Here is a 12,610-nt window from a genome sequence, read left to right as displayed (position 1 = left end):
CATCGGGGCCGCTCGCCAGGGGACTCAGAAGGGACATACGTGGGACTGACAGGTGTGGCGCTGAGGGAAGCCCAGGAAGCAGTGACGGACGCCTGGCAAGTTAGCAACTGGGTGGGTGTGGGAGAATTTGCCAAGACAGGAAATCTACAAGTACGTTTGGAGGGAAGACAATGGGAAGAGCTACCTAGAAGAAGGAACAGCTGTGCTCTGAGGGCTAAACGAAATCTTTATGAGTGGAAGGGAGACCCATCTCAGCTCATGACAAAGAGCGTTCTAAGACAGTGCTCTGTGAAAATGGACAGGCTGCCATGGCCAATAAAGTGCATTCATGCTGGATGACCATTTGGCAAAGGGTGGGGAATCAAGCACCAAAACAGAGCAGGATTAGATGGGCGCTTCTCTGCCTCGTTCCCCACAGCAGAGGGTCTTTTATAAACACAGCTGGCCACAGCACTCTCCTGAAAGCATCTGATCGTTCACCGATGCCAATACGCCAAGAGCAAAACTCAAACACAAGGCCCTGCCGATCTGACTCTGGTCTAGCTCCTTCTCTCCTGTCACTCCAATGGTCTCCTCCCCTCTCTCCACAACCCCCAAACCAGCACCCTTCCCTGGACTCCAGCCAGACTGGCCTACTTATGAACATGCTGAGCTCCTTTTCCACCACAGGGCCTTCCCTGATGCTCTCCCCTCCCTCTGAAATGCCCTTTGCTGGCTCTTGATATGGCTGGGCCCTTCCCACGCTTCAGGCCTTGACAGAACGTCATCTCCTCCCAAGAAGTCTTCCCTGAGCATGCTGTCCAAATCTAAACATATTCCTGCCCAGTGTTCTCTCCCTTCAAAACCTGCTTGCTTCCCTCATAACACTAATTATAAAGTGTGATTGTTTGTATATTTGTTTTGTTTTTTTTCCTGTATGTCCATTAGATAGCAAGTTCTAGAGGATAAGGACCACATTGTATTTCTAGTGCACAGGACAGCACCTACTGAATAGGTAGCACTCAATAAGTACTTTTGATTAGTTACCAACATGGGACACAGAACATGGCCAACCTAGGGTGGCATACTGAAATCTATGGTAGGTCTCTTTCAAACTGCACTCCTCCCATAACAGAAGTCACTACTGGAGGAAACCACCATCACTAGCTGGCAGGCTGCCACATCCCTAAGGAAAGATGTTGCAACAAAAGGCTAAGAACCACTAGATCAGACGGTCTTCAAATTTCTATCCAACCCAAAAATTTTATGATACTCTGTGAATATACACAGTAATTCTTTTTAAAAACCAAAGTAATTTATTCATGCTATTAAAGCTAAATCTCAGAGAACTGAAAAGTTATCTTTGCCCCTTCTCTGCCTTACCATTTTTTTCAACTCTATCCTCTTTTTAAACCACGATGAAATGGGACCTAAGATACCAGAGAAGGGCTCAGGGTGAGTCTGTCTGAATAACAACTTTTCTGAAAGTAGTGGTAAAAATTAAATGCCGGGCCTTCCTTGAGCTGAGTGTAACAAGTGACCCCAGCCCAGTGTCTCCACTCTGTGAGACACGGCTCACAGGCCCAACAAGCATGAAGAGAGAAGCTGCAAAGTATCACGTGGCAGGGCCAAGCCCGAGAGTGAGGACTAAGAGACCTACCCCTCGTGCCCACAGGACAGATGAGCCTCCGGTGAATAACCAGGCTAAGTGTATTTTAAGACAGAGTAAATTGCTTAAGAAGGAAACACACTTTAAAAGTCACGTGTTCACAGCAGGAAAGCTGGTGAGTAGATAGACTGACCCTATAGTAAAGTAATGGAGGAAGTGACTTTTGTGGGGGGAGATAGGAGAGTAAAAAGAGAGTCAGAGGAGAGACTTTAAATTACCTCCAGGAAAGCCCTCTGGCAAAAGAACCAAGACCCTGGATTAAGGAGGGGCAGGGAAGGAAGAGGAGAAACCCAAACTACATCTCACCCAATAAAGGGCAATACTGGTTATAGCCCTAAACCCAGAAAAGCCTGGGCCCAGAATGGAAGATGGCTCAGTGCTGGCTTTCCAGTCACCAGTGTGAATACTCACACACAGTGTCATCTTCACGTACGGTCATGTGATCTTCACCGCGTGGATAACCTCACGGATAACCAAAATGACCCAGAATGCTATAGGCTTAAGCAGCCCACTCCTTCTACCTGAGGATGTGATAATCTGGAAGTAAGTTCTCAGGCTTGTCAGAGGAACACTTTGAAAAGGCTCTCAAATCTTAAGTACCCCATGCCAGTGTGGGGCACTGTTAGCATGAATTAACGAAGATTATCTTCCTTCTATAAGTAGCTTCAATCTTTGGTATGACCAAAGATACAGAAAGAGCAACATGGTGGGTCAATCTAAATTTCACTACTTCACTCTTCCCTCGCCTCTTTCTGATGAACATGTCAAGGGATAACAATACTGCCAAAAGATGGGCAAGCAAGAAAAAAATAATGAGCATTAAACAATTTATGATCCAGATCAAGCATGAGAAGCACTGAAGTCAAAGGCACTGAATTTTCTGTATAATTTGGAGACTGAAGGAATACCCATTCCACAGACCAACATTAACAATTTATTTTTTTCTTTTTTTTTTTTTAAAGATTTTATTCATTTATTTGAGAGAGAGAATGAGAGATAGAGAGCATGAGAGGGAAGAGGGTCAGAGGGAGAAGCAGACTCCCCGCTGAGCAGGGAGCCCGATGAGGGACTCGATCCCGGGACTCCAGGATCATGACCTGAGCCGAAGGCAGTCGCTTAACCAACTGAGCCACCCAGGCGCCCCCAACATTAATAATTTAAAATGTCTCTTTCCATCTTCCTCAGTGAGGCCTTTTCTCTCTAGTCAACACGTAGCTATGGTTACCCAATTGGTCAAATTTCTTCTCGGCCACATACACATTCACCTGGTCTTACAGAAACGAGGGGTCATCCCACAGGCCTCTTCCCCACCCCTAACTCTATAGAGAAGCACGCTTATGAGCACACTTCACTAGCTTGCCCTCACCTATTGCTTGGAAGTGAATCAGAGACTGCTGGGCTGCCATGCTGAGAGGGTCCAGCCCGGGTATTCACCTACAAGGAAAGAAAGAATCTTGATCAGTCTTGTGTTCTGAGGACACAGTTCCAATTAACCTATAATTTGCCACAAATTTCTCATTTCACTATGAAGGTTAATTAGCTTGTTGCTAGATAGACCCACGGTTGGAGTCTGTTCAGTATATAGGTTACAGAACTGTACAACCCGTATATTACATAATACACTTTTCCTGTCATTATTCAAATACTTAAACAGCATTGAAAAAAGGAGAGCTAAATGGGAAAATTTCAATTCACTGTCCAGAACTGAATTCAATTCACTGTTTTGTTTTGTTTCGTATACAAAACAATATGTTCAAAAAAGAACATTAAGAATACACCCAGAGGTTAGTGGTGAACCTCAAGTTTTCATATCCTTCCAGCTCTAAAGCCAAACAGAACACTAGAATGTTTCATATTCACTGAAAAATGAGGTCCAAATAATTAATTACAAAATGCTTGAATCTAAATACAATAGCCACTTTTCTTTCAAATGTAAAGCTGTCAGCAGAAATCCAGAGTTCAAAAGACAGAGAACAATGAAAAGATATTAAATAGATATGTTTCTGGCATAAATATGTCAAAAGAAGAGGAGGGTGTTCTGTGTGCAATATGTTTATGTGCTTAATTAATCACTGAAATGAAGTCTATATTTTCATCCAAATATATTGTTGCGGACACCAGTACCTAAAATCATCCTGAAGAAACAGACCAACAAAAAATTCCAAATAATAAAAAAATATGGTACCAAAACCCTTCTATCCAAATATGTACATATACTGAGCAAATACTACAGATGAATCCCCCTCCACATCCTGTTTAAAAAAAAAAAAAAAAAAGAATCGCTTGTCAGAGCTTGAGAAAGTGCAGTTTTATTTGACATTTCAATAAGTGGAACACAGCATTACAAATCCATCTAACTTTACTGAAACAATTATTGAAATTCGTACCTTCAGGCCATGTATGTTCCGTTCCCCAGGAGGCTTGCAGGCTGAAACAGTAATTGACTAAATTGTAGAACACATCAGGGCCATTTACAAATTTGCTCAAAATGAATCGTTTAAAAAGAAATGAGGGTGACACCAAAATTAGCAGAGAGAAATGATTGAAAAGTGGCTCCCAAGACCCAAAGTGGGAATTATGAACCAGGGTTTTTAACTTGCAGGAGTGAGCATTTATAAATGCAAAGAGCTTTCTGACACCACCTCATATAAATTCCAATTTCTGCTTAAAACATATAAAAATCAAGTTAACTGAGCTAAAATGATTAGATTCCTTTCATAATTCAAATTTCTGCAATCTTTCCTCAACTCTATTACATTGTATATCTGCTATCACTTAAACTACTTTGAAAATATCTAGGTTTTTGGGGGAGGGCGAGTAGTAGGAAAAGAGTATTTTAATGCCAGAAAGATGGTTAGAGATTCTAAACTGGAATATTCAAGTTTGAGTACCAGTTTGCACAGCAATAAGTGGTCAAATTTATTAAAATACAGAGATATCACTAATTTTACTATATTTTTTGCAAATCTTGACATCCTCTAATATTTAAGTCTAAAGATAAAGCAGTGCCAGGAAAAATAATATTAATTTCCTGACACCACCCTGATTTACAGGGTAGTACTTTTCCAATTCAGCAAATGCTTCTTCATCAAATGTTAAAAATACAAATGTGTCTTGCCCATTTTATAGGCTGCTTCCATCTGAAAACTACAGTGCCCTACAGATCGTATGTTAAGGGGCTATCAATTGTGATTGATTGTTTGGGGAAGGATATATTTGATTTTTTTTTCTCCTCTCTCAGATGTACATCTATTCTTCCTCTGTTTCTGACAAGAAATAAAACTGCTTAATAATAAGAAGATGTGGGTAATAATTACAAGGCATATCAGTTGCTTTAATTTTATATATTTTGAATATATTCAAATTTATTATTTCCTAGAAAATACCTCTAAACCTTAATAAAGAACTTTTGTTTTTCCTAAAATACATTAAAATTAGGACTCCAAATCTTCTTTCTGTAAAATGGAAATCAACTTTTTGAACAAAACCAAAGTCACATACATTTGATGCCTGGTCCTTGAGGGGCCATTAATACTTCCTAAGACAACACTTCAGAGCATTTCCACTTAAGTACCCAGTACATTCATAAACTTCATTTAATAAGAAAGTGGCTAACCAAGGAATTAGAGACAGGCATCAACTCTTACCTCTTACCTTAACATCTGCCTCATTACTCAATTGGCTTCTCAAACCTTTATGACTGGAAATCTAAAAAGTATTAAAAAAAACCCAGTAACCTCGTATTTCCTAAAGTTATGGAGTCAGAAGTTACATAAAGCTAGTAAATTTTCATACTTATTAATATGTAACATGTCTTTTAACTACAGAGAGCAAAGCCATGGGCTGGGAGTTACCATCCAAGGCAAATGTCTTACCTGGAATGAGGAGAACATCTGATGTTAGAACAAAATCATTTTCTCCTACCTTTCTCACTTGTTCAGTCTAGAGATTCTTTTCAGCAAGGGGCCTGACCAAAGAAACTAAGGTCTAGGAGCCTCTAACCAACCTATTAACCCAGGTAACCTGCCCAATACAATATGTCTATATCCTTGTATAAGTTTCCATAATCTCATTTACGTATATAAAATATAGATAAGTAAACAAAAAGCAAGACTACAAAAAACTAAAAAGAGTTATACAGGGTTGCCTGGGTAGTTCAGTCACTTGAGATTCCGACTCTTGATTTCTGCTCAGGTCATGATCTCAGGGTTGTGAGATCAAGCCCCACATCTGGCGCCACACTCAGCGGGGAGTCTGCTCCTCTCCCTCTCCCTCTGCCCCTCCCCCATTCACACATGGACAAGCACATTCCTGCTTTCTCTCTCTCTCTCCCTCCCTCTAAAATAAATAAATCTTTAAAATTAATAAATAAAATAAAAATAGTTTTACAATAACATCCAAGAAACCATAGAGACGGGGGGGCTGAGTCTCATATTTTAAAAAATTCAAATCTGGCTTGGAAGAATTTTATTTAATAATTTACTGGAGCCTAATAGGTCTGTGCTAAGACTACATGTGACGATCACATCTCATATACCGTCTTCTTTTAAGTATCTTCTCCCTATAATATACTGTTCTCTACACTCCCACCAACCCCTCCAGACTACCCCCAAGCACACTCCATGAGTATTTTCATTTATATGCCCTTCCACTTTAAGCAAATTATAATTTAAACAAAATTCTTATTCAAAGTGTATACTAACCACTTATAGGCTGTTGTGGACTCTGAAATTTACTTAACCTCTCTGAACCTGCATATTCTCATCTACACAATGGAATCAATAGGCAGAAATACCCGGAGAATGAGAAATGATAACAGTTAAAGCAATATTAATGCCTGCAGAGCAGATGTCTAAAAATGGTCGTTACTCCCATGAGAAGCAGCACAATGGTGTGGACAAGAAGACTGCAAAGGACTGCTCACAAAATAAAAGAAAAAAGACAAAACCTGGAAAAAATTTTTGGATGAAGAAAAGTAAATCTTTTATTGGGGGGAGGGCCACAACCCACAGCATCAGAATTGAATTTTCCAGGTCACTTGTATTAGAGTTTGCTACGACAGAGTTATAATGTCAAGTAGGGAAACAATGAATGGAAATTTTCAGCTGGTAAAAAAAAAGTATTCTTTGTGGAGAAACGATTTTGAAACTTGCCCAAATTCTCCCATTGTTGAAGATAACAAGAAATGATCTGCATCCCTTGTTATTGGTCTAACGCATAGAAATGGCAACATTTGCTTTTCTTTTTTTTCTTTTTAGTATTTAGTCTTCAGATACAACAAAATTGGATTAATCATAATTTTTGTTTCAGATACACTATCAATGGCCCAATTTTATTTACCTACTTAGCTCTTTGATACATTATTAATAATGTACTAAGTACTCCCAATCCCACTGTCCACCTTAATGCTAGAAAGGCATTACTCTTGAACCCAGACCTTCTCGTGGGCTAGCTGAGTCAGCTGCCCTTAGAGACTTGATCAGTGTAAATAAGAATCTACTGGTTAATTGAGCCACTCAACTTCAGAGAGTTACAGGTAATGAAAGTCTAAAACGTTTAATTGAAAAACCCATACCATGATTATTTGTACAGTATCAGTTAACAAAGGTAAGTTTAACTTTTAATGATTTCAATTAAGTTATTTCTAGAAAAGTTACATTTCCTTATCTGCTCCATCAGTTAGAAAATATGAATTCCAAGTGTGGCAATGTATAGTGAGGGAAAGACTTAATGGTTTATGTTAAATGGTTAGTTAAGTTGTTCTTTTTTACTTCAAATTTTGAGGGAACATTTATATACAGCTGATCAATCGTATCTGATACAATGCTAGTTCTGCCCACTTAAAAGGGAAAAGGAGTATTATTTGACTACGTGATTCACCAAAACTTACCCATAGGCTAATATTTTTGGAGACTTCTCAATTCCCATTTATGAAGATTTTCCATTATCTGGACAATGCCACCCCCCAAAACCAAGCACCAAACATTATCAATTCTCTCCTAAAACCCTGCAGTAAATCTTCACCTCTGTACCAGCTGAAAGCTTTCTCCTCAACAGCAGCTTTGGCTACCATCATGAGTCACAATTTATAAATATCCAAAATTAAAGTCATTCATTTGCCTTGGTTTAGAAACCATGTGGACCCCCAAAGAGTTCTTTAAGCGAATGTAAGTATGTACTTCAAAAACAAAAAACAATCTAGTTAGTTTAATTTACTCTAGTAAATTAGATATTTTATCTGCCATAACTATAATACAGCCTGCAATCCCCACGATAATGAATACTTCTTTTTTTTTTCAAATTAAGAGCTAAACATCATGTTATGTGCATTTAAACCTTTGGAAAACATAACTGTTGATGAAACAGTTTACTGAAATAATCATTGTTGATTAGAATTTGTTCAACATTACCTCTTGGAAATATCTGCAGAGGCTCTATTAACTGTCCATTTACTTGCTGTTCCATTACTGTGGAATAATACTGCAAAGAGATTATAGAAAGCGATTACTCAGTAATGTATGAACACTGGAACAGACACTTATGGGTTGTTTAATTCACAGTACTTTTGTAAACTGCTGGTATACACATATCAGCCTCGAGAATACTTTTTCCTATTTGTACATAAAAATTACTATAATGATATATTCAGGATTGAAAGTCCAGTATAAGGTTATCTTCCACACTGTCATTTATCTTTAAAAGTAAAAATGTTGATTAAGATTTTAGTATTTAATCTCTAGAAATATTTTGAAAATGACATGTATTAAAAATGACACAAAGCTTTTTAGTGGAAATTTCTCAAACTGCCTCTTGTTCTTTTCTCTGGGTTTTGCAAAGCAAAATGAAAACACTTCACATTTAGCTTGGGCCTACCTGCCAGGTAATAGATCAAACATTATACATATTTGTGTATAAAATGTACAGATAATGGAAATCTAAATCATAGAGACTGTGGAATAAGCAAACAAGATATGATCCATCCAAAGATGACAGGATTAATATGATAAAAAGATAGGTCAGTTTTATTTTTTTTTAAAGATTTTATTTATTTGACAGAGAGAGACACAGCAAGAAAGGGAACACAAGCAGGGGGAGTGGGAGAGGGAGAAACAGGCTTCCCGCCGAGCAGGGAGCCTGACGCGGGGCTCGAACCCAGGACCCTGGGATCATGACCCAAGCTGAAGGCAGACGCCCAACGACTGAGCCACCCAGGCGCCCCAAGATAGGTCAATTTTAAGCAAACATCTTTTATACTTCACTTTTAATAACACGTTAGTATAGAGTAAATTTCATTTTAAAATTCTGGGCACAAAAAATGAAGTTCCAAATGAAAAAGCTTTCATGCTCCTTCATAAACACAAATTCATTCACCAGGTTGTATTACGGTCTGATACCCATTTTTCCTTAATTTGCCAAGTGGTCCACCTAACCTGGAGATGGCTTCTGTGCCCTCACTTCTTTTAATACTTGACAAACAACAAAGTGATGCCCTTGGTGGAAAAATATCAATGATGAAAACCACCGATTTTGTGTTTTGAGGCATTGTCACACACAGAGCAGAACTCTCCTTTAGTTCTTGCTATTTCTATATTTAAAACACACATATATTATGTAACTGCCACCTTTCTGGAAATTCTTCCTTGATAATCATTATTTGCTGACATTCCAAAAAAGTCTTTTTTTAGAAGATACATACATCTTCTAATGCCTTTATGCATATTAAAATTATTACGAAATCAAGGGGTTTTTTTTGTTTTTAGAAATAAAGGGGAGCTATGTAATTCTACATCGTCTTGGGAATCACAAATTAACAATCTAAGGCTCTTTGTCCTAAAAACAAATCAAGTGGATTTTTGATAGCTATGGACTGATACAAGTGTACCGCACTCTCCAAGGGCTTCCAAACTGTAAAGGAAACTGATCCTCTCCTTCTATGGACGTAGCCTATATACATACGGCATAAACATGGGTGACACACACTCTGGAATACATACTAAGCCGAATGTCTTTCAGGAGACTATATTCCTTAAAACCACAGAAATATACTGCTCGCCATTACTCAAACAGTGATGACAAGTAAATGAAATATCCATCATGTAGGCTGTCAACCTTTTGGGACAGCAATAACTGTTAACAAGTAGTCTGGAAAAATTGTCCGAAAATGACTTGTCCTCGGCACACAAGTATTTGAGGTTTCCATGGAAAATTAAGATGCCAGTGGCTATTTGGAACATTGCTAAGGTATTCTTTTTAATGGGAAATTTGCCGGTTATTGATCCACAGCATGTACCCCCTTGGTTCTGGAAGGCTGCAAGCAACTTTCCAATCAGTGGCTGTCAAAAAAATTACTGCCTTTTTATACTGATACAAGACAACAGCAGTGGTGGTGTTCTCCTCTAGTTAATGCTTTTCTTTAATTAACTGCTATGTACAATAGGTTAGTCATTTCAGTTACTACTTCACTACAGTCCTAGAAATCAAAACAAATAAAATATCCCTATGTTTTATCTAACAAATTAATTATAGAGTTGTCTGAAACTGGTGCTTGGGGTCAAGTTTGAAAAAAACCTCAAATGTAAAGGGTCAGCACAGGTGCAATGCATTTTTTCCTACTATAAAACCTTGCATGCATGAAATTGACCTGTTTTCCAACTTTATTTATTTACCTCACAAAATAAATAAATAAATGTGGTTTCCCTTTCATTTCAGATCTGTGCCAAATCAACTGGCAAACTATATCTGCTTTTATAATCATTGTACAGTTTTTTTTAGCCATCTATAACCATCTCTTCATGCTACCATTAACACGGTCACAGTAATGACATTAAGTGTGCCACTTGCCAGTATCTCTAAAGCAAGCAGTTAGCATTTGTCTTTTGCTTTCTACAATTCTTCCAAATCCAAGGGACATTTTTTTTTCCTGCTGAAATACTGGGCTTGATCTCTGTTTGTATTACCAGAGAATCTTGTGATCCATACAGCAAAGGGTGGTAATTAATAAACCCATGGCTTGGGCCCACTCTAGGCAAGTGGCTCTGAGGAGCAGGCCGTGTGAGGGCCGGCTGGCTGCCAATGAGGCACCAGACCCAGGAGCTCAGGCTGCTGCATATTTAGGGCGCTCTGAGGAGTAAGGATACAGTGTGGGGCCACGCATCCTTCCTGGCACAGAGCAGTCCTGACAGGCCACAGGCCTGTGTCACCCAGTGAGACAAGCAAGGAACTTGGGGAGTTAGAGGAAGGACCCCAGTGTGGGGGCCCGAGTACTGGCCATTCCCCAGCACACAAACCCGGCGAGGAACCATTGGCTGCCCCTCGGGTTACTCCTGTAAAATGAAGATGCTACACAGCCAGAGGAGCACCAAGAGACTCATGGGAGGGACAGAAGCTAGCCCCAAAGCTGCAGAGCAAGCTGTTTCTAGATCCAGGTAGTCTCTCAGTCTTTTAGAAATTCTCTCTTTAAAGAGAGTCTTTCCAATTTTGTCCTAAATAGTGATAAAATAAGCAATAATGACTTCCACTAGCCCAAAACAAACTGAAGAAAACAAACAAAAACCTCAGTCTTGTAGGCTAAGATACTTAACATGGCTTGGACAGAAAAGTGACGAAGTGACCATGATAAATTAATGGGGCCATAATTTGAAGCTATCCAAATAATTGTGCAAACGCAATCTCGATAATCCTATCCCAGCTTTTATTATCCCTAACATGGAGCCCTGCACATAGTAGGTGTTCAATAAATATTTACTGACTGAAACGGGGCCTAATTCTGATTCTGCTACCTATTACGTAACCAGTCACTGAACTTCACCGAGCCCCAGTTTCTGCCAAATGAGAGTAAAGCTAGCTAGTCTATTACATAGGGTTGCCGTGAAATCAGCCTGCAGCAACAGTGTTTGTGAAGGCACTTTGTAAACTGTAATGCATTACTGGTGGTTGAGAATTTAAAAGTGAATTGAGAAATTAAAAAGTGAACCTCCTACCACTAAAACAACAGCACTTTCTGAATAGAAGTCTTCCCATATTTAAAAATACAAAATCGTTAGGTACAAAAAATACAAAATATCATGCTCAGACTGAATACATCAGCAGCAGTAATAAAATGTGTTTTCCGCTGGTATTCCTGGCAGAATCCGTTACATGCAGTAATTGCAGCAATAATCAATAAGCTAACTGAGTAAAGATTAATCAGTTTTGTGATTGCTAATGGAATCTCCAGTACCAGACTCAGATTAGTTTCAGAGTCCCTCTGAGATGTTCTTCAAAATTCTTAAACAATTTTAATAAGGATGTGACAAAGTTTAGCACAGTTATCCAAAAATCTAATTAATTTGAAACAGAGGGCCAGATTCAACGAGGGGATAGCAAGTACAATTCTTGGCTTGTTTTGTTTGCAAGTTTATCAAACAGTGTTCCTATTTGTTATGAACCTAATTCTAATTCCAATAGCACAATTCAATCAGTAATTACATTTTTTTCTTCATGGAAATCTGCCATATAAAAAACTCGAGTTCTAAAACAGCACAGTTTAATTTTACAAGGTACAAGTTCTCTATTAAAAGAGAGAGAAAAGAGATACACACACACACAACTACTTACTACCTATTGTGTACTAGGCTCACTACTAGCTATTTATGTTTATTCACTTAATTTCCCACAATCCTATCCTATTCTGCATGTATAATTCACAGATGAAGCAAACAGTTTTATCAGTGAACCAAAAAAAAAAAAATACTTTTCATTCTAGTCCATGTACTCAGAACATAAAATATATATTTACTCCTTAAGAGTCAAAAGGTAAGTTATCTCTTATTTCTCAGACCTCAAAACATTTAAATAAACCAGGCTACTGGGCAGCTGGCTGAGCTGGTGGGAGTGTAACTCCTCCAGCCAGACCCTGTGGGAGTTAGGCCATGTCGCTGATCTTTCACAGACTAGGGACGCATGGCACCGCACTGATGGGTG

General features: G+C 38.7%; 1 protein-coding gene across 12 annotated transcripts in view; it reads right to left on the bottom strand.

The window, feature by feature from the left end:
• The window catches only part of MAP2K5 (mitogen-activated protein kinase kinase 5), a 246,134-nt gene that overhangs the window by 200,755 nt on the left and 32,769 nt on the right, over positions 1 to 12,610 (bottom strand). For all 12 annotated transcript variants that reach the window (XM_027571020.2, XM_027571025.2, XM_027571023.2 and 9 more), the window contains 3 exons: positions 8,059 to 8,128; positions 4,036 to 4,076; positions 3,015 to 3,082 (listed from right to left, as the gene is read on the bottom strand). In XM_027571020.2, coding sequence (XP_027426821.1) covers positions 3,015 to 3,082; positions 4,036 to 4,076; positions 8,059 to 8,128 — 179 coding nt within the window. The remainder of the gene's footprint in view (positions 1 to 3,014; positions 3,083 to 4,035; positions 4,077 to 8,058; positions 8,129 to 12,610) is intronic.

The sequence above is a fragment of the Zalophus californianus genome, chromosome 6 (assembly GCF_009762305.2).
Source record: "Zalophus californianus isolate mZalCal1 chromosome 6, mZalCal1.pri.v2, whole genome shotgun sequence".
In the NCBI taxonomy this organism is placed as follows: Eukaryota; Metazoa; Chordata; class Mammalia; order Carnivora; family Otariidae; genus Zalophus; species Zalophus californianus.
The sequence above is the reverse complement of the archived record's forward strand: the minus strand, read 5'-3'. Positions and strand labels throughout refer to the sequence as shown.